Raw genomic sequence first — 22,761 nt, forward strand, 5'->3', positions numbered from 1 at the left:
CTAAGACCCTAAAACCAAAGAAGTGATTGTTTTTTTTTTCTTTTGGACTCTCAACTAAATTGTTTTGTGCTCATATATCAGTATATAATTTTATGATTTTCATGTGTTATTACATTTGCCTCTCAGAATAGTCTTCTTGAGAAAGGGCTAGATATTTCCATTTGGCTGATTAGACAGTTGAAGCTTACATTGGTTAATTCCTGGGATATGCTCAAGATCAACAAATCAGAGGTGTTAGCTAGGTGGAATATTGAGTAGAATTTCCAAGTCTGGATTCAGAAAGATAGGAGTTTGTGTCTTACCCAGATATATCTTAGCTATGACTCTGGACAAATTACTTAAGAGTTTCCTCATCAATAAAATGAGGATAATAAAACTGTCGAGGGCTGTTGTGAGGATCAAACTCTAAGTTCTGATTACATATCTAAAGACTAGCAAGTTCTAATTCTCCATATCCATCACACATGTCAAGAAATGATCCTATTGAAATGATTGTCTTGAGACCAGTGATGTTATCTCCTCTGGACTGTGAAGAATTTAGCTTGTAATGTATTTATGGTGCCTTGGCATGAGAAGTGTTTTGCAAACCTTAAAGCTCTATAAAATGTGTCCCATTGCTATTATCTAGAAGCCATCTAGTACAACTTCTCTATGTTACCGAGGGGGGAAACTGGCTCAGAGAAATTAAGTGACTCTTTGACTATTAGCTAACAGAAGCAAGGGCCCATGGCTAGGGGGTGCAGTGATTAGCATAGCATTTGAGATGGTCAGGGCCTCAGACACTTGATCCCTGCTAGCTATGTGACCCTGGGCAAGTCACTTAACCCTGATTGCTTCATCAAAAAAAAGAAAAAGAAAAGATCACATGACTAGAAAGTGGTAGTGCCATGCCTCTAACCCAGATCAATCAGCTGACATTAAATGCCAAATGCGTGCCAGGCACTGTGCTGAGATCCATTTCCAGTACACCACAAGCATCATTTTCTGTACCAGACTCTTTGTTCAGGAAGGTGAATTTAATCAAAACTTGTTTTCCTGTAAAACCACTTTTAGAAACTTGAGACCATTTTTCTTTGGTTCCAACCCCAGTTTTTCAGGCTAACGGACCATGTATTTTAAAAAACTCTTGCTTGGCTCACTGTGGTCACAATTACTTTTCTTTTAAATGCATAACTGTTATTGTATGTCAAATATGAACCAGCAACAGCAGTCAACCATGGTATGGTGGGAACAATGCTGAATCCAAGAATTAAGATTCTTAGCCCTAACTCATTGTGAGGCATTTGGCAAGTTGTTTATTTCATGTCTCTGGGTCCTGGTTCCCTGATTTGTAAAATGAAGGCATTGAAACCAATATACAACTTAGTATTGGCTCTCTACCATTTCTTCCTCCTTTGAAATTGAATTTGGTTCTAAAATGCCATCAGTATAAAATTACAAAGTAATCTTAAACCCAAGGCCTGTTCCTGCTCTGCCCTTTTGGAAAGCCAAAGGACGAAAATGGGTTTGCCCCAGACATTAAAGCTCTGTCATTCTTGACTTTAGTATTTGAAAGATCCATGACTTCATGTGGGTACACCCTTTAGCATGTCAAAAATGGCAGTCTTTCCATACACCAAGAGACATCTTCTATTATCCCCCCAAAAAAATCTAAACTTAGAGCCCAATTCTCTCATCATTAACTTCTCCAAACTTAGTTATCTCTGAGTTTGTTTTCAAATATAAACGGTCTTTCACTTTCCTTGAGCAGTACCTACTCTGCTAACATAGCCAAGTGTCATTCTTGTGAGGCATCAGGGTAGGGCTTTAGTGGAGGCCAAATAGCAATGAGCAGGAGATTACAATGTTTAGCAAGGAAATGACAGTACTGATGTTCAGGAAATTACAATAATCAGCATATAGTAGTGATGGAGCCTGGAACTGGTTAGAAGACATGATTTAAATCCCAACCCTAATATTGCCTAGGTGATGATAGGCAAATCATTTCATTTGTTGAAACCTCAGTTTCTTGTTTGTAGAATGGAGATAAACATACCTGTAATACCTTCCCCATAGGGTTGATGTCAGGCTAGAATGAGATAATGTTTGTAAAGTGATGTGAAAACTTTAAAATACTCAATGCTTCTGTGATTTCATCTATTCTTTCCAGTGATTGCAAACTATTATCCATGCTTGCCCATCCCAAACAACTCTTATCTCGGTCATCCCATAAGTTTGCCACAAAAGGTTCATCCAATGTGCTAAAAAGATTTTCTCACTTTCTCCCAACATCACCAGGAGTATTACTTCTCAGTGAGGGAAAGGGGAGGAGTTGGACATCCTCCCTTCCCCTAAACACACACACACACACACACACACACACACACACACACACACACACTATAGCAATCGAAGATGAGGGTGGGAAAAGAACAGGAAATGCACACACACATGTGCACATGTATGATACAGCTGAATCTTTAATCATAATCTTTGGAATTAAAGCTAAAAGAAATATCAGAGGGTCATCTAGTCTAACCCTTTCATTTTGTAGATGGGGAAGCTAAGGCCCCAAAAAAGTGTCTTGCCAAGGTTTCAGAAGAAGTAAGTCAAATCAAGAAGCATTTATTGAGTGCCTACTATGTGCCAAGTTTTGTGCTATAAGAGGGGTTTGAAAAAAAAGGCCAAAAATAGTCCCTGCTGCCAAGAAGCTCACAGTCTTAATGGGAGAGACAGCTTGCAGACAACTATATACAAGTAAAATAAATGTAGGATAAATTAGAGATCATCATCTCAAAGGTCAGGTACTAACACAGGAAGATGGCCAGAAAGTAGGTCTTATAAAAGGTGGCACTTTAACTAAGACTTGAAGGAAGCCAAGGGCAAGACAACTTCATTCTATTGCCCAGGCTGATTAAAATAACCTAAGCCAACAGAATATAGAAGAAACAAACTAAAATTTTGAAAATATGATCTTGGTTTTGCTAAAAACAAACAAACAAATAAACAAACAAAAAAAACAGTATTACCCACAAATTAGATGAGTTTCCTCTTACTATACATTTTTTGGAAATTGAATGTCCAGCTTGTCTTTATTTTATAATTATATCCATATCACTCCCAGCCCCTATCTTGTCATAGATTTACCTATGAAGAGTACTGGGCCTGTTCTTCCCTTCCTGAGTTCAAATCTGGCTTCAGACACTTACCAGCTGTGTGACCCTGGGCAAGTCACTTCACCTTATCTGCCTCAGTTTCCTCACCTGTAAAATGAGCTAGAGAAGGAAATGGCAAAACCCTCCAGTATCTTTGCCAAGAATACCCTAATTGAGATTAGGAAGAGCCAGACAGAACTGAAAAAAACTGAACAACAACAACAAAAACCAAACCTATGAAGAGGTCATTGACCATCCCTCATTTTTCTTATTTGCACAATAGACTGTAGAAAGCTCTTTCTCATGGAGATGTTTGTTCTAAGCAGCCACAATATTTGCAAAGAGCTGACTGTAAATAGCTGCAATTAAATTTAGCCTTTGCACAATTATGATCCTATTTTTAAAAAGTTGACAACCTGAGCCACCACATCAGTGACTGGACATCATTCATCAACTTTGGTGCAAGCATTACATTTTAAGTTAATACTACTATCTGCTAACTGGAGAACATGTAACTGAAAGGGGAACTGTTTGAACTTGAGTGTCTTGGCCACCATTTATGTTGTAGAATATCCAAGTGAGATAAAATTGTTCAAGGTTCAGTCTCCTGTGACCAGCATTTATGTGGAAACAAACATCTCTTGTTTATGTTAGGTACTTCCCCCCCAGTTTTATAAGTTTTATAAAAGAGCTTCTCCCTTCTTCCTCACCTCTTGAAACAAAATTATCCTCTCCTTATTTTTCAAATACAAATTTTCTAATTAAGGATCATTGATTTGATTTTTAAGGAACCTTAGAGGCCATTCAGGCCAATCCCTAATTTTACATGTAAAGAAACTTAAGTCTAGAGAGGTTAACTTTCCTCAAAGAAGTTGTTTGAAATTTTCTTTGCCATCGTTCCATCCTCCAGAAGTAAGAAGGGTATCCGGTTTGGTAGTAAATAGAGGTAGAGCTCCAATAAGGTAGACAAAAAACCTGTTATCTCTGAGCTAGATAGATCCCTTTTCTCTGACTTAGTTTTTTTTTTTTTAGTTGATACTAATGCTGTGTTTATATAATAACATTTATATAACATGAATGAATGAATGAAAGTGCATTTATTAAATGCTTACTGTGTATAAGACACAGCTAGGTGGTGCAGCAGAGAGAGTGCCTGGCCTAGCGTCAGGAAGACCAGAGTTCAGATTTGGCTTCAGACACTTAACTAGCAGCGTGGTCCTGGGCAGATCGCTTTACCCTGTTTGCCTGTTTCCTCATATCTAAAATGAGCTGGAGAAGGACATGGCAAACCACTGCAGTGTCTACCAAGAAAACCCCAGATGGGGTCGCGAAGGATCAAGCACAATGGAAAAATGACTAAACAGCAACAACAGATACACAAAGACCCTGGAGGGGTCTGGAGACAGACAGCTGTCTTCTTGGGAGAGCCCACGGTCCAGCAGGGGGAGCAGCGCACACATAAGGCTTCCGCTACAAATGAGAAGCAGCCCATGTAGACACATCCTTTTTTAGGGTCATTTCCAGTGATAAAAACCCTGTGTGCTCTGAGCCTTGTTGCAGGGCCAAGGTGTCAGCAATGTTCTTGCTAAGCCTCCAGGCTTAGCCTGGAGCTCCTGAGAAGCCGCTGTAGAGGCCACCACCCTGTTCAGAGGCTAGGCCAGCTGCTCCGGAGAGAAGGCTTGGGTCTGGGGCCCTGCTGCCCCTGGGCTCCTGGGCAGGAAGATTATTGTCCCAGTTTTACAGATAAAGAACCTGAGACAAGTAGTAGTTAAATGAGTTGCTCAGGATCACACATGTAGTAAGTGTCCAAGGCCGTATTTGAACTCGGGTCTTCTGACTCTTACTTACATACAGCACTCTCTCCACCACGCCACCTAACTGTAATTAGATTTAGCAAATATAAATATATATATCTCGGATATTAGAAGGTAAGTTTCCTTGGGGCTTTGGGGGCGGGGAGAGGGCGTAGGTCCCAAGCACTCAGTATACTTACTGTGTAGCACGTAGGAAGTGCTCGGTGAGTGTTGGTGTGTTTGCTGACTGACGGGCCCACTGGATTCATCTTTGTCCCAACTTGGTTTCCTTTCCAGGTGCTTTAGCAGTGGTTTTCCAGGTCATGCTGCAGGAAGACTTTGCCACCCCCTCCACTCAGCTGCTCTCCCTCTATGTCTTGTACCAGTGTCTAGCAAAGAAGTCAGAATTCAGCGTAAGTGTTTCTCATTAAATCCTCGGAGCCTGAGAAAAGCCAAACCGAGGATGCTGAGGGAGTTAGAATGGCAGACATTGAAACCCATTTGTGTTTGGCTAAAAACACCTAAAGATTAAAATGGAAAGAAAAAACACATTTCTTTTGTTAACTGGTTTCAGTAAAAGGAAACTGGATACCTTAAGAAATGGAATGGATTGAATCACAGTTTACTAGTCACTTCTATACATTGTGAAAAATTAACACAGATTGATTACAAAAGTTAGAAAACTGGGCTGAATCCTTTAAAAGACATGGTGTTGCAGATAACCAGTTAATAGCATTTGTTAAAGTGTTGTTGATATTTTAGATTACCTCTGGGTCATTAATGTTTTGGAAAATCTTGAATAATTAGATATTTGGTTGCAAGTCTTAGTTTTTCAAATTGCATTGTTATTTTTCCCTTCTATTTTCCTAACATACTTTGGCACTTAAAGCAAGGAAAGGAAAGGAAAAAGAAAAACAAGGTTCTAATGCAAAAATTCTGTCATTTAATAGCTAAGTTTTAAAAGTAAAATCTCACCAGACTCACTTCTCATTCATTTTATAAGTAAAGACTAAACTTCTCATCTTTTGGTACAGTCTGTTTTCAAAAACCAAATGGCCTAGGAGTTAGGCAGACTTAATTATACATCTTTCCCAAGTCCATATACTTGGGGTGCTTTTCCCTCTTGAAGTAATTGCTTTAAATATTGTGGAAGTATGAGAAATGACACCAGTATTAAGCAAATCTACAGAATGGTAGTGTTGGTGTAGAAGCAACCTTAGGCTTTTAGAAGCTATGCCTGTGAAATGTGAATTCTGGTAGATCATGTGAGTAGCTAGAGGACCAAGGATGGATTCTGTTTCCTCCAAAGAATCATCTTAGCCATATGTATGGCTAACTCATCCCCAAATAATTTGGCCTCTGGGTAATGCAGGGGGTTTGGGCCAAGGTTAATCATGAAATAGGTAAGGCTTGGACAAAAAGGTCACTATCTGCATTGCTAGAAAGAGCTCCATCCCAATAAAAGTGAGACAGAGTTGCAGAAGGATAGTGAAAGGGGTTTGGGACTCTTGCACTAGAAACATTGCTTCTTTTGCTCTAGCTAGAAGCACTATTCTTTCTTCTGCCTTATTCCTAATGTCTGAATAGCCCCAGAACAATTTTAGCTTTGTTTCCTAGCTCTTCCATTCACCCAGTTAGCCCAGATTCTTATATATGAACTGATTTAGCATCAACCAAATCACATCCTACCTTTCCCAACCTGGGAGTCTGATATCATGTCCCCTGTGTCACAGTGTCTCCAATGAGTCCCCTGGCTATTGCTCTTAGGAGTCCATGGCAGACACAGAGATACTGTTTATATTTTTTGCTTCATTTCCTTCCCTATCTGGTAGCTTCAGTTTTAGTCAATTATAATTTGGCACTCTTGGATGAAGGAAACTATTGCTAAATGTTTCTGTTTGCCTAATTTGTTTATATTTGTTTCTGAAAGGTACATATCCCCTTAAATGTAATCTGGTGGTGAGATTTATTTTAACAAGCTATTAAGAGGAGGCATTCTTATGCTTACTGAATTGTGTAAGAATTCAGTTGTTTGCTTCTTTATACCACTGTGTGTTTGTGTGTGTGTCACTAGGCTATCAGCTGTTCAAGTCAACATTGTTTGAAAACAGCATTTATTCTTGTGACTTTTTTGCAGTGGGAGGAAGAAAAAAATGTTGGAGCATCCTTATTACTGCTGGGCCTAAAACAAGAGAATACTCTATGCTTGAGTTCCCAATTGTATGGCTATGCACTTCTGGGTAAGTTGTGTTCATAACCTATGTTTTTTCTTTACTGATATGTAGTTGACACCATTCTACTAGTTACCTAACAATCTCATTTGAATTCAGTTCTCCAATAAAATTCCAGTAACACTTGCTCACAGATATAGAAATACATCATTGATAGGACTGAGGTCTTTATAGAGTTTAATAGAGGTTATTTAAAATATAGCAATACTAAGCCCACAGTGGCAGATGATACTAAGCTCAGGGAGCTCTAAATTCTTCAGAAAGAGTCAGTGTGACAAGCTGATAAAGGAAAGAACCTTTTCTTATTTTGCTTAAAAGTGATCTCCCTCTTCCCCCGCACTGAGCTCTTGAGATTAATACCAGACCAGCAAATACATAGCAACTTAACTGTAAGGAAATTATAATATAGTAAAATGGGCCCTAGATTGGTCTAAGAGAACTGAATTCTAGTCCTGACTTTATCAGTAACTTATTTTGTAACCTTTTCTTGCAACTTTTTAAGGCTTCTTGACCCAACTATGAAAAGAGAGTGACTGCAATCAAGAATTCCAAAATCCCCAATTGTCCTAACATTTCACATTGTTCTTGTTATTCATTTGTTTTTTCATTTGGTTTTGATTCTTTAGGAACCTATTTCCTTGGCTCAAAGTCCAGTTCTCCATCCACAGTTCCACCTAGCTGCCCCAGCACTTCATGACATGCTCTAAAAGATTCAGAATTAACCCATGTTTGTATTTTTTCATACTAACAAATATATTCCATTTTTTTAACTCTCTAAATCTAAATTTAGCACTACATCTAATTTTACCTTCTCTGAACTAGGGATAAGCTAAGAAATTGTACAATCTTTTCTGTCATATCTGACTCTTCATGACCTCATTGGGTGTTTTCTTGGTGAAGAAGCCGGAAGGATTTACTCTTTCCTTCTCCAGCTCATTGTATAGATGAGGAAACTGAGGCAAACAGAGTAAAGTAAAGGCCAGGCTCACATGGCTAAATGTCTGAGCCCAGATTTGAATTCAGGAAGATGAGTCCTCAGGACCATAACTCTATCACTGTACCACCTAACTGCTCCTCACAAGGAAATACAGACAGGTAAATAGAACATCCTATTCACTCACAATCACACACTTCACCCCATAGTTCACAAAAGACATTGCCCCATGAAATTGTTTATATACAAGTTGCACCAATGTGGCTTTTGGTAACTTTTTCAAATACCTTTATCCTAAGCAGTCATGGTCTTCTAGCCCAACCCCAGGAGGGGTCTCAAGTAGACAGACAGTGAAGTAAATGTGTGCGTTGGGCCCCAGGCCCTCTTGCTTTCCCTGGAGCTAATTGGAGCATTCAGAAAGACATCCAAGGTGTTACAGCTTGACTTGTTTTGAAGGTGGTCTTTCTGAATTAAATGTGTTGTGGCATAATCTGGTACCTGATTCTGATGGAATCTGATGGAAAGAGAGAAACTTAGATTCTGTCAAAACAGAGCTTAAAGTGGGCTTTTTTTTAAAACAGATTTTCCATGGTTAGTTGCCCTCACCCCCAACTCTCCCCTCCCCTGGCTGTGGTATTGATTCAGGTAATGATTTTCCTGTTTGCCCTCAAGTTGGCATTTAAGACCTTTTTACATGGTATAGATTATTCAGAAAGCTGCTGGGTCATGGAAAATGTGTTTTGTTGTCTTGGGGCGAAATCCTTGATCTCTTGACACCAGTGGGTATTGGATCAAAAGCTATTTCCTGACATGCCATGCATCACACAAGCTTGCCAATGGCAATAGAAGCTGTTCCCTCAGAGTGAGAGACACGGTAACTGCTGTCCAGCCAAAACACCTGGTAAGTCTAAATTTAGCCACAGCCTGATAAGCTTTGTACCTATAGTTTTCTCAAATGTTCTTGGTAAAATATAAAACAAAGCTGTCCGATTAGCACTGAATTGGGCCAGCCCCATCTGATTTGTCATCAGTACTCTAGCCTTGACATGGGACTCAGCACAAGAGTGCCCCACCTGGAGACTCATCTTCCTGGATTCAAATCTGGCCTCAGATGCCTCCTGTGTGACCTTAGGCAAGTCATTTCATTCTTTTTACCTCAGTTTACTCATCTGTAAAATGAGCTGGAGAAGAAAATAGCAAACTACTCCAGTATTTCTGCCCAAAAAAACCCCAAATGGGGTCACAGGATTTGGATAGGGCTGAAATGACAGGAGAAGCGGTCACCTGTAGGAAAAGCTATTTGTAAAGATGTATAGCTTCTTTTCACAGTAATTTCACATCTCAGCTTATCCATCTTCATCTAAAAGGTGGACTGTCAGGAAGGTCTAGAGGGAGGCAGTGGATCCAGTAGATGGAAGGACTGAGAACTCCCTGAGATCTTCTAAGACAAGGCCCAGTTCCTCTTTGATCCCTACCCTTTCTCCCCTCCCTCCCCCCAAACAAAGTCCCCTATTACTGTCTGTTCTGCAAGCCCTTACTGAGCTGCATTTTCAGCCAAAAGACTTACAGCCTCCCTTTCAGTACAAAGGAATAGCATGAACACCCTCCTGATAGTACTTCCTCTGCCTCTGAACTGGAAGCAAGATTTCTAGTCCTTAGTCAATGAATGGTTCTTTTATTTTTTTTAAGGGGAGAGGTAGAGAATAATGAGTTTGTTTTTTATTTGTTTTTTTCACAAGGGCAAAAAAGCTGCTGGGTCATGGGGTCTCTCCCTGCAGCCTGGGGATGTAGGTGAGCAGGGATGATTTCCTGTCATTGAACACTGCTGTGCACTGGCATGAGTTCTCAGAGGAGGGCTCGGAGTCATTTTTACTGAAGTACTCTCTAAACAAATAAACCAAAAATAGGACCTCAGAGTCCATGTAGTTCAACCTCCTCATTTTTACAAATGAGAAAACTGAGTGATGGGGGAGTTAAAGGCTTCACTTTAGGTCCCACAGTTGGTAAATGTCAAAGCAGAATTTGAACTCTGTAGCCAGTGTTCATTGTATACTGTAACACCACTAGGCCCTATTTCAAGATTTTTTTTTTTTTAGGGGAGACAGTTCGGATAATTTAGTGACCTTTCTCTGGGTACTTTTTTGAGCAAGTATATTATTAAAAGTGTTAAAGTCTATTCTTAAATGAATTTCCGTAACTGAATATCATGACCAGTCTATGAGAAATTTAAAAATGGTTTAGCACACTCTCAACTCATCGTATGTCCATAATGCAGTGTCAGTAGGGCAACAGGTTTAGAAATTTTTTTCAACAGGTAAGAGTTCACATGGAAGAAAAATCTGTCCCTGGGCAAATCATTTAACCCTGTTTATCTCAGTTTCCTCATCTGCAAAATGAGCCGGACAAGGACATGGTAGTATCTCTGCTAAGAAAATCCCAAATGGGGTCATGAAGATCAGATATGACTGAAAAATGACTTAAAAGATTATAATAGAAATTTTGTGAATGTAATTTTATTAAATATGTTCAGATTTGTGTGTGTATTATAGTATATTGTCTTATGTAAAATCTATGCTGTGCATTATCCTAGGAGTTTTGAAAACAGTGAAATGGGTGGGTGGGTGGGAAGAAGGAGAGGATAGCATCATCACACGGGACATCTCATTTGCCTTTGTAGCCTTAGATCACACAGCTCCATGCACTGAGCAAATTAGGTACACTGTGCCAGGCCCTCGTGAGCATCTGGACAAAGCCCAGATCCCGTCCTCAGAAAGCTTAGACTCTTAATAGATGAGCACATGGTGTCTTGACTACAGTGCGGCAGGAGATGGGAAGCACTGTGAGAAAGCAGGGAGTCGGCTTCCTGGGGGCTCAGAGGAGGAAGAGATGGTGATCTGAGGGGCAGGGGGAGACCTTGCTGGAGGCAGCACTTGGGCAGGGCTGGGGGGTGGGGAGGGTTGGGCAGATGCTGCTGAGGTGGTGAACATGCTTCTCTCATCTTTGTTTCTTTTACCTGACAGGGAAGGTGGAGCTGCGCCAAGGACTGCGGGCTGTGTTCCGGGACATGCCTCTGATGTGGATCCCGGGGTATCTGGACAGAGCGCTCAAGGTCATGGAACAAGTGATGTCTTCCCCAGGAGATGTGAAGCTGTGTCAAGAAGCTGTAAGTTGTCTTGTTCTGCATCTCCCCGCAGAGAGTGGCAGAGCAGATCCAGTCGGCCTGGGAGCTGGCAAGGCTATGCCACTTAAACCCCTCTGAGCCATGGGTCCCCCCCAGCCAAATGGGCATCTTTTGTCCCTCCCGCTCCAACTCCAAGATTCTGTCTTCTGCTCATGAATTTAGCTTCTTTGGGGCAGCTAGGTGGTGCAGTGAATAGAGCACTAGGCCTGGAGTCAGGAGGACCTGAGTTCAAATCCAGCCTCAGCACTTACTCCTGGGCAGGTAATTAACCCTGTCTGCCTTCTCCTCATATATAAAATGAGTTGGAGAAGGAAATAGCCAACCACTCCAGTACCTTTGCCAAGAAAACCCTAAATGGAGTCATGGAGAACTGGCCCCAAAGACTGAACAACTCTTAGGTCTGACTTTAATTGTTTGGAAAGTGTTCTATAATTGTGCTCATATAGTTCCTGATTTTGCCTTGGCAAGTAGACTCCCAAATATTTTATATTATCATGTGTTTTAGTTAGACATTCCTGTATCTTTTTTTTTTTCTCTGGGGGGCTGGGGAGTAAGAGGGAAGACACAAATCAGGCTTACCATGTTCATACAGCTAGCAAGTATCTGGGATCGGATTTGAACTCAGGTCCTCCTGACTCCAGGGACAGCATCTATCCACTGTGCCACCTAGCTGCCCCATTATTCCTACATCTTTTTTTAATAGTATTTTTCTCCCAATTACAAGACAATTTTTACAAGATTTTGAGTTCCAAATTTTTTCCTTCCCCTCCTTTCTTCCTGAAATGGGTAGGCAATTTGATGTAGATTTATGCATGCACTATCATGTTAAACATTTCTGTATTAGTCAAAGTTGTGAAAGATAAAGGGAAAAAAAAGTAGGCTTTGATCTGCATCCGTAGTCCATCAGTTCATTATTTGCTTAGGGATGGCATTTTCCTTCATGAGTCCTTGTACTTGTATCATTTTGTTGCTGAGAAGAACTGAGTTATTCATAGTTAATCATAACACAGGGTTGCTGATACTGTGTACAATGTTTTCCTGGTTTTGCGCATTCCACTTTGCATCAGTTCATACAAGTCTTTCCATTTCTTATCTCACAATAGTATGACATTACATTCATATACCACAACTTGTTCAGCCACTCCCTAATTGATGGGCATCCCCTCAGTTTCCAATATCTTGCCACCATAAAAAAGGACTGCTGTAAATATTTTTGCTCATTTAGTTCCTTTCCGTTTTTAATGATCTCTTTGGTTTACAGATCTAGTAGTGATATTACTGGATCAAAGGGTATGCACAGTTTGGTTGCCCTTTGAGCATAGTTCCATATTGCTGTCCAGAATGGTTGAATCAGTTCACAACTCCACCAATAGTGCATTAGTGTCCCACTTCTCCCACATCTTCTCCCACATTTATCACTTTCTTTCTTTTTTTTTTTTTGTCGTATTAGCCAATTTGATAGATGTGAGGTAGTACCTCAAAGTTGTATTAATGTGAATTTCTCTAATTAAAAGTGATTTAGAACACTTCTTCATATGCTTATAAGTTTGATTTCTTTATCTGAAAATTGGCGACTCATATCCTTTGACCATTTATCAACTGGGGGGGTGGCTTGTATTCTTATAAATTTGGCCAGTTCTGTATATATTAGAAAAATGAGCCATAAGAGTCACTTGCTGTAAATGATTTCCCCCAGCTTTCTGCTGTCCTTCTAATTGTGATTTCATTAATTTTGTTTTAATTTAACATAAGAACACTTACCTATTTTACACTTTATAGTGCTCTCTATTTTGTTTGGTCATGAACTGATAACTCACTTAATTTCTCCTTTAAGAATCTGAATGCTTTGAACTGATGAGTGAGTAACAACAAGATTGTGTGATGATGAACTTTGATTGACTTGACTCTTTTCAACAACAAGGTGATCCAAGCCAGTTCTAATAGACTTGTGATGGAAAGAGCCATCCACATCCATAGAGAGAACTATGTGGATCAAAGCACCAGTATTTTCATCATTTTTATTGTTGTTGTTTGTTTTCTTGTTTTTTTTTCTTTCTCATGTCTTTTTCCCTTTTGATCTGATTTTTCTTGTGCAGCATAATAAATATGAAAATATGTTTAGAAGAATTGAACGTGTTTAACCTGTATCAGATTGTTTGTTGCCTTGAGGTGGAGAGAAGTGGAGGAGAGAGGTAGAAAAGTTTGGAACACAGGTTTTGCAAAGGTCAATGTTGAAAACATCTTTGTATGTATTTGAAAAAATAAAGTACTATTTAAAGAAAAAAAGGAAAAAAACAGCTGAGTGTGAATTTTGAAATACAAACACAAGAGTCAAAAGAAATCTATAAAATATCAGAAGAATGTTGTAGACATGTGTTCTTAAACTTTACCAAGACATTTGACATCTTTGTGGATATAATGGGAAAACTATAGACTGAATGACTATATATAGTTCAGTAGATTTGGCAAATCTTGGAGATCACAGGACTGATTCCCAAACACAGATTCTTTCTGATGTGAAAATATATCACATGTTGAATCTAATAAGTCTGTAAGCAAGTTACAATATATTTGTTCAATTGACTTGGAAATATCAGCTGCCACTGGAACTGTTTAATGAGACTGACATTTTCACAGTGCACTGTATCTGGAAGCAGGAAGACTTGATTTTGAATCTATCCTCAGATTTTACTAGCTGTGTGACCCAGAGAAAAGTCAGTTAACCCCCCCTTCCTCTCCTTTTAGCTCAACTGTAAAATAATAACAATGATAATAGCTAACATTTATATAGCACTTACTATGGACCAGACACTGTGTAGTGCTCTTTATAATTCTTATCTCATTTAATTATCACAACCTCCAGGGAGTTGATAAGTGCTTTTATTTTCCCATGTTAACATCTGGGGAAACTGAGACAAACAGGGTTAACTGGCTTGTCTGGGGTCACACAGTTATTAAGTGTCTGAGATCAGATTTGAACTTGGTTCTTCCTGACTCCAAACCCAGTGCTCTGTCCACTGTACCAACCAGCTGCTCCTGAATGGAGATAATGACAACTCTTTCTCCTAGATTTGTGGGCATCAAATGAAATAATATATGTAAAGGACTTTGCTGACCATAAAGCACAGTGTATAAATGCTATCATCATCATTGTTAAAGCCTAACAGAATAATTAAACCTCCAGTAACTGAATATCACTTCTCACTTATTTCTACAGTGCTTCCCTTCCTCTCTCCCTCTCCTCAAGAAGATCCTAAAATACAATGTAGACAGATTAATAAAAAGGAAAAATAGTGGGGAGCACTCTCCTCTTTATAAAATTAGTGACAGTGTTAAGAGTGAATTCTTAACTTTTGGAGCTTGTATAGTTTTGGATGGAAATATTTCTAAAATGTATTGCAAAGTTAACCATCTTTAAAAGAATATACATTTAACCTTTTCTTCATGTAACTTTTTTTTTTTTTATCATAGATTATCATAGAAAAGCTATATGGACATAGTAGGGATCTTCAGCTTCACATATGATCCTTCTCTTCTAGTTTTGTATATGGAAATGCCATATTGGGTGAGGGTTTTAAGTTCATATTAAAAACAATTTTTAAAAGATAAGTCAGGATTGTCAGGAACATCATATATTATTGTGACTATGCTGTAATATAGTATTGCCCTCAAGGGCCATAGAAATATGCATAGCATTATTTGGCACCAAATTTGGGCATCCTCCTATCCCTAGCTGCTGTGTTTTTCGAATTCATATGCCTTTTTCTCCTCTGCTCTCAGAATGTCAGCTATCACATCTTGCTGTGGCCATAACACTTTACCTATAGCAGCTTGCCTCTTCTCTCCTTACCCACTGCTTCTAATTTGCTCTGATTTAGAAAATGATTGCCAAGATTATTAAAGTTGTTTGTAAAATAAAAGCAAATAAGATCTAAGTGACTAAATCTGAGATCATTTTCCTGATTAAAGGGCATTAAATTTTAATGGACTGTATGAGATTTGGAGCATCTCTTTTGTAACAACTCAGGAGGGGATATTATTATAATCATAGTTTAATTTTGCTTCCTTGGTTATGTTTGGGAAGGACAAAGAATGTTAGTCAATAGATAACCAGTTCCTTTATTATAATATAATATAATAATAATATTATATTAATATAATAATAAATTATATTATTAATAAATAAAAATTATTATTAGGAAAGGTTAGAAACAGAGGGAGCATCTTATCAGTGGGAGTGATGGCTTTAGTCCACATGTTTGTGTAGCATCTTCCTTCTGAGGTTAAGTTCAAAGTTTTACAGCCCATTTTCTGATTATTTTTCCCAGTACCCTGAAAACTAGGTCAGTGTTTTCATAATGTTTCATAAATGGGGGGAAAAAACAGTATAAAAAGGGGGAGTTGATTTCCTCCATAGTATTGTACAGAATGGAAAAGCTAGAATTCTTCTATTCTGTTTTCTAGCCCAGTAATCTGAGCTCCAACAGACTGTTTTCCTTATGTCCAATATAGGGGAATGCTTTGCTCTTTTGAACATAATATTGAAGGGGTGTGGGTATAGGGAGGGAGGGATGTGTGCATGTATGTACAACATGGCAAGTTGAGTTGTCAAGTCACCTAAGCATTTGTTAAGCACTTAATATATGCCAGGTTCTGTACTAAGTGCTGGAGATCAAATGAAAAACAACAACAAAAAAATAATAATAGTTTCTGCCTTCAAGGATTCCACATTCTAAGGGAAAGAATGTATAAACCAGTGTGTACATACTTGTGAGGCTGTGATTGTCCATAGGTCTTTTTGTTTTCCTTGTTCTTTTCCATATTTTTGTACAATATTCCACTCAATCCTTGAGAAACCAAGGGAGAATGCACTGGCTGGGTGTCGCTTAGACACATACAGTAGAAACCCCTGGGGCAAGACATTGTGTTATTCCCCCAGATTGGAGTTTCAGTGTGAGCTTATTTGACCTGGATTGCACAAACACTAGGGAAAAAATGTCTTGGCCAACTTTTAGCAATAGCAGAATACCCTGTTTGTTTCATTAACAAAATATAGTCAGATTTTTGTAGAAACATTTTCATTTTCTTTTTGCCTTAATCTTTGGGAATTTACGCTTAGTACAGCCCTACCAGCTATAAATAAATCATGATGCACAAAAAACAAAAGATAGATATTTCTAAGTAGGTGTTCCTGTTGTAATCCTGGCTTTAGTCAATGTCGGAAATTTAAGGACTTGAAATTGCTGCCCATAAAGCCTGTGAAAGGGCAAGGAAATGTTCCCTTGCAAAGAGAGTCTGATTTAGATTCTTTAGGGTCTATTTGACGTAATAGAAATATGATTCAGCTCTCTCTACTCACTCAGCCTGGAATGAAGGTTGTGGTTTGATGTATTACTGATGATAAAAGGCTTCCCGATATTTCTGAGCTGTGTTCCATTGTGAGGCAGACAGAAACCCTAGCAGATTCATTGGTATCCAGGGCAGGTCGCCTACACTGCCCTTAGCAACAGAAAACATTATCATCCAGTCTCAAATGATCATGGAATCTGTTGATTCATGTTGCTTTTAACCAGAAGCATCTATGAGGGCCCAAAAAAGAAGCTTTCTTAGATTTTTGATGCAATGTATAGAAATGGACTCAAACTATGACAATCTGTGTGACTTTAGAAGTCACTTGACCTAATTGGACCTCAGTTTCTTTATCTGTAAAATTAGTGGTTTAGATAGGTTCAGGCATTTTCACACAGTTTGATCTCAGGGCACCTTTAAAAATTATTCAACACCCCTCCACCCCACCAAAGAGTTTTTGTTTACATGGCTTATATCTATCAGTATTTGCCATAATAGAAATTAAAATACCTTAACATTTTTTATGAACATAAATTTGACCTCCTGAATCCCCAGAAAGAACACACACTTTGACAGCTGCTGGACATCATTATTTCATAGGTGCCTTCCAGTGCTTAACCCCCTGTGACATATCCCCCAGTGCTGGTAATCTGAAACTGGGCTGATTTTATACTAAAATCTTGGGGGCTCAAACCTTTCTCATCCAAGGAGAGTTTGCTTAATAGTCAGACCTCTTAGCCATGACAGTTTTAAGCTTGTCCTGTTCTCCCATTTCCCTTGCCCTCCTTTTCCCTGCCCTACTACCCAGACTAGAGGAGCTTGAGAGGAACAGGAAGAATTATTTTATTGCCCATAAAGCAGGTGACATGATATTTTCCCTGGAGGGGCCAAGAGTGAAGTCAGATGCCACAGTGCTGCTCTGCTTATGTAAATAACTCACTTGATAGATCATTTTTGGAAGCTCAGAAATGTTTGCCTTGCACTAAATTTGCCTTATCATCTGATGAAGTGTTTCTTATGTGAAAAAAGATTATTTATGTTTTCCAGCATTTGACAAGGGTGCCAGCTCCCCGCCCCAGGCAGTTCCCGCTACTACCTGCTTTGATTCTTTCTGTTTCCTGGAACAGGCCCCCTCAAAATGCCCAGCAACGAAACAGCGTTTTTAGAGTCAGGGAAGACTCACTCACGTTTATCTTGGTGTTTCACAGCTCGGTGCACTGGAGACAGCGCTGACGTCTCTGCTGACTTCTCCCACAGACGGGCCTCCTGCCGACGGGGCACAGGAATCAGAACCCAGTGATCAGTTAGACCAGGAGCAGAGCGAGCAGTCCAAGCTGCCCGAGTACCTGGATCGGTTTAAGGCAAGTCCTGTGTCCTCCTTTCCCCCCAGCCCCTCAGAGCTGCTGCTCACCCTCCCCAGTGTGTGCACAGCCAGCGTCAGGGGGCTGCATTTTGGGGGCCCGAGCCAGAGCCCGTGTCAGGCAGAAGCTGAAGGCTTTCCCCCTTAGACTCACACATCTACATCTGGTTTGCTGAGGAAGGCGGCATGTTGTTGACCCCACATTCTCTATCTGGTAGGGTGGCTTGTCTGACCTGCTAGAAAACCTTCCCTGACACTTGGGCATTTGGCATGTGGCTGGGTCTTGCTGCCATCACTCATCCTTCCTGCCGGGGAGAGCATCAGAAAGCCATTGGAGAGTGCTTGAGCTCCCGACTCTCGGCAAACACATGGAGGTCCTGAGGGGGCTAGCGAGTCTCTGAAGACTCTAATATAATACAGCTCTTAAGAATGTACAGTTAGATGAAGTCTTTGGATAAAATGAGACAATAAGAACAATAATAACATTTCTAGAGCTCAGAGGTATCGTAGTGCACACAATGCTGCACCTATAGTCAGAAAGCTTCATCTGCATGAGTTCAAATCTGGTGTCATACATTTACTTCACCCTGTCTGCTTTAGTTTCCCCATCTGTAAAGAGCCAGAGATGGAAATAGGAAACGATCTTTGACAAGAAAACCCAAATGGGATCACAAAGAGCCAGAAGTGACTAAAAACCCAATTGAACAACCAAAATAAACCAACTTATAGGTCACCCTATTGCCAGAAACTGTACTGAGTGTTTTACAAGTATTATCTCCTCTGATCCTCAAAACAACCCTGAGCCCCTTTTTACTGATGAAACGAGGCCGACAGGTTGTGACTTATCTCTGGGGTCACACATCTAGTAAGTATCTAAGGCCAGACTTGAACTCAGATCTTTTTGACTGCAGGCAAGCACTTTGCAGACCTTACAGCATTAAGTAAATATTAGCTGTGTTATACTGATGATGATGGGATCTGGAAAGGATCTAACAGATCAATTAGTCCAAGCTTTTTTTAAAAAAATCATTTATTCATCTTCCTTATAGATGAGAGAAACTGTCCCAGAGAGATTAAGCATCTTTTTCAAGATCACAAAGTCATCAGTAGCAGAGCCAGGATTTTGAAACCAGATCCTCTATCTCCCTCCAGATCCCTTCTTCTGGCTTAGCCATAAAAGCACCTACTATGTGCAGAGCACCATCTAAGCGCTAGGAACAGAAACATAACTGTGAAACAAATCCTGTTCTCCATAAGAGGCAGGCACCATTTTTTGGCAAGATTTGGTGCCTTCATTAATTATTGGTGCCTAATTATACAGAATATTGGGAAAGAACAAATCTCTCTTTTGCTGGCAATTCCCATTATTTCCTTGGTTATTGTGAAAAGTACTTAGGACTTTTCATCTTTATATATCACCAGCAAACCTGGGAGGCAGTACAGTATGGTAGGAACACTAGATTTGAAATCAGGAAGTGGGGAGAGAGTAAAAGAAAATCAGAAGGAAGCAAAGATGAAAGAAAGAAAAGAAGGAGGGAGAGAATTTGGAACTCAATTTTAAAAAACATTGTTTTTATATGCAATTGGGGAAAAAATAAAATGTTAAATAAATACATTAAATAAAATTAATCCAAATGACCTTGAAGGTTTCTCCCACTTTGAGTTTCTGTGGCAAAACATCAGAGAAAAAATTATTTTTTACCTTTGGCATCATTCTCTGATGTAGTGGAAAGAGATCTGGATATAGAATTGGAGCCCCTTTTGGGCAAGTTATCTGTCCCTTGTTGCCATTTCCTTATTTCATTCATCTGTACAATACACAAAAGCAAAACAAACCCTGTCTTCATGAAGTTTATAATCTATTAATCCACAAAACGAGGAGGTGAGACTAAATTGAATCTCTATTTTCTTCCTCATGATTTGGTATGTGAAGAAAACTACTCAATTCACACTCATTTTATCTTTTCCACTTTGCCTGTAGTTTTGGGTTTGTTTTTTCTTTTAAGCATTTTCTCTCAGCCAGCATCAGCCCTGCTACTATTTACCAAGTCTATCCTTCCTGTCATTCCCCTCCCCCTTCTCTCACTTGCATTGTCCTCAGAGTAGAAATATACCTGCTATAAATTTTCAGGCTTTCTTATATTTGTAGATTCTCATAAAAATTCATTAAAAAAATTTGTTACCTATTTTCATTGTACCAGCAATATATTTTAAATTTAAAAAGCAGATATTTTAAATATCTGCTCAGAATCTGTCTTAGTGGGGCCTCCCTTTAATGTCTTATTGCCCTTGATGTAGTTTGTTGTTCTCTATCAGCCCGGGTCCTCTTCCTGATCTTGGAGGCTTCACTACTTAAGCCAATTAATTGCTTTTGTGACTAATCATCAGTATATTCTGTGAAAGGCAAATGGCCCTCTCCGATGTTCTCCATCCTGAAACACTTGTGTGTATTAATGTTTTTCATACTCCATCATTGGGACTCCACTGGGAATATTGGGACTCCAGATCAAGTTGCCATTTTGCATCAGAATAGAAGCACAGTGATTCAAAGCGAGTCCTCGGGCCTGTAGTGGAATGTGGTGGCGGGGGCAGGGGGAACAAGGTACAATAGCTGCAAGGACTCATGGGAGCTGTTTGACACGCCATTAGTAAGAGATGATTTCCATCTGTTGAGAGGAACACTAATAGGGGCAGGAGAGGGCAGCCATTTATCTCAGTCTTGGTTTAAAGAGAAAGGCAGGGTGGCGCTAACTCGGGTTTGTCAGAGGCCGCTTCATTCTGTACAGCTGGGAGCTGTTGTGGGGAGGTCTGCGGCTCTGGCCAAGCCCCTCACGAAGGCGAGCCTGCCTCTCTCCTGTGGCTGTTCTGTCTCCTTGACCCCAACGGGATAAATCAGTCACGCAGGTGGGCCCGGTCCGGAGTTTTCGTTTAATAGCTTTGATTGCCAAGGAAAAAATCAAGGGTGATCAGGCAAGGTCATCGACCTCAAAGAAATGGCCACTGAAAGCTTGCAGACGCGAGCCTGGCTGATGGGCATTTCTCAGAGAATTAATCCGGTTTCTTCCCCCTTTTCTTCCTTTTTCACCCTTTCCCCTTTTTGAAAGCAGTTGTTGCACTCCGAGCTTCAGGCCCAGGGCAGAGTGGCGACAGAGTCCCTGTTGTCCCTGACCACGCAGCTGGTACAGGAAAAGCTGCCAGCCTGGGAGGCGGAGGACATCCAGAACTACGAGCAAAAGCTGCAGCAGTGGCACCAGGAGCAGGCCGAGCTCCTTCAGAGGGAAAGGGCAGCCCGGGAGAAGGCCCGCCTGGAGCAGGAGGCCCGGAAAGCCGCCGCTACATCGGCCTAATCTCGCCCCCGTCCCTCCCGCCCCGCCGGCTGTGGATTTCTCCCACAATAAACTGAAGTGAACTCCATCCCGGCCCTGACTTTTGCTGAGTCCTGTCTGTAGCGCCGGCCCTCTGTCCTTCCTTAACTTTACAAATATGGTACCCAGAGAGACAGGCACCTAGAGGCATCGGAAGCCAGAACTCAAACTTTCCTTGTCTTCCCTGTGCCACGGGCTGGGGTATTGTGGCACGCCAGCACTGACTCTTTCCCCCCACACCCCGTGCCCCTTCCCCCTCAGTACATGGGCAGAAGTCTAGGTCTTCAGGCATGGGGAGCACCCCACGGCCCTCCCCACCCCCCCATCCCACGACTTTTTAGAATGAAATCAGTTCTGAAAGCAGGGAACAGATTATTCACAAAACCCTTGTTTTAAGCTATTTCCAAGATCTTCAATTACCATTTGGTGTTGTAGTTTTAGGTACCTGGGAGTTACAGAGGCAGGGCAAGGCCTCCTGAGCATCCTTGAAGAATTTGTCTGAAGGGAAGAGCACAGGTTAGAGCCTCGAAGTACCTGGCGCGGTGGAAAGAGTTTTGGATTTGGAACTGAAATCCTCTTTTTAACCAGTTATTTTTATATTTCCCAGTTACATATTAACATTTCCATATTAGCCGTGTTGCAAAAGAAAACACACAACGCAATAAAAACATTATTTATTTTTTTTAATTAAAGCTTTTATTTTTAAAATATATACATGGATAATTTTCAACATTCACTCTTGCAAAATCTTGTGTTCTAATTTTTTGCCTCTCTTCTCCTCGCCCCCTCCCCTAGATGGCAAGTGATCCAAAAAATGTAAACATGTACAATTCTTCTATACATATTTCCACAAGTATCAGAACATTTTTTTCCCCTAAAAAGTGTATGATTTAATCTACATTCAAAGTTCATCAGTTCTCTGGAGAATGGATAGAATTTTTCATCATGCGTCCTTTAGAATTATCTTGGATCATTGTCTATCAGAGTGGCTAAGTCTTTCATACTTAGCCATGCTTACAGGATTGCTGTGTACAATGTTCTCCTGGTTCTCTTTTTTTTTTTTTAACTATTTTGCTCATTATTTCTTATAGCACAATAGTGTTCATTACAATTATGTGTCACAACTTACTCAGCCATTCCTCAGTTGATCGGCCTCCCTTTGATTTCCAATTCTTTGCTACCACAAAAAGAGCTGCTTCAATGTTTGTACAAGTAAGTCCTTTTCCTTTTTCTTTGATATCTTTGGGACACAGACCAACTGGTGATATTTCTGCACCAAAGGTCAGTTTTCTAGCTCTTTGGGCATAATTGCAAATTGTTTTCCAGAGTGGTAGGGTTAGTTCACAACTTCACTCACACGGCATTAGTGGGAGCATCTTTCTGTGAAGCTCGAGTCAAAGCCGGGGGAGGCAGG

The 22,761-nt window shown here is 40.2% G+C and overlaps 1 protein-coding gene across 1 annotated transcript in view; it reads left to right on the forward strand.

Annotated features, from left to right (window-relative positions):
* Window positions 1–21,396, forward strand: part of MRPS27 (mitochondrial ribosomal protein S27) — a 120,910-nt gene extending 99,514 nt beyond the window's left edge. The window contains exons 7-11 of the mRNA XM_031966707.1: window positions 5,225–5,340; window positions 7,065–7,167; window positions 11,113–11,255; window positions 17,831–17,983; window positions 21,090–21,396. Coding sequence (XP_031822567.1) covers window positions 5,225–5,340; window positions 7,065–7,167; window positions 11,113–11,255; window positions 17,831–17,983; window positions 21,090–21,329 — 755 coding nt within the window. The 3' untranslated portion in view covers window positions 21,330–21,396. The remainder of the gene's footprint in view (window positions 1–5,224; window positions 5,341–7,064; window positions 7,168–11,112; window positions 11,256–17,830; window positions 17,984–21,089) is intronic.
* The last annotated feature ends 1,365 nt before the right edge of the window (window positions 21,397–22,761 follow it).

Source organism: Sarcophilus harrisii, chromosome 1, assembly GCF_902635505.1.
Source record: "Sarcophilus harrisii chromosome 1, mSarHar1.11, whole genome shotgun sequence".
NCBI classification, from domain to species: domain Eukaryota; kingdom Metazoa; phylum Chordata; class Mammalia; order Dasyuromorphia; family Dasyuridae; genus Sarcophilus; species Sarcophilus harrisii.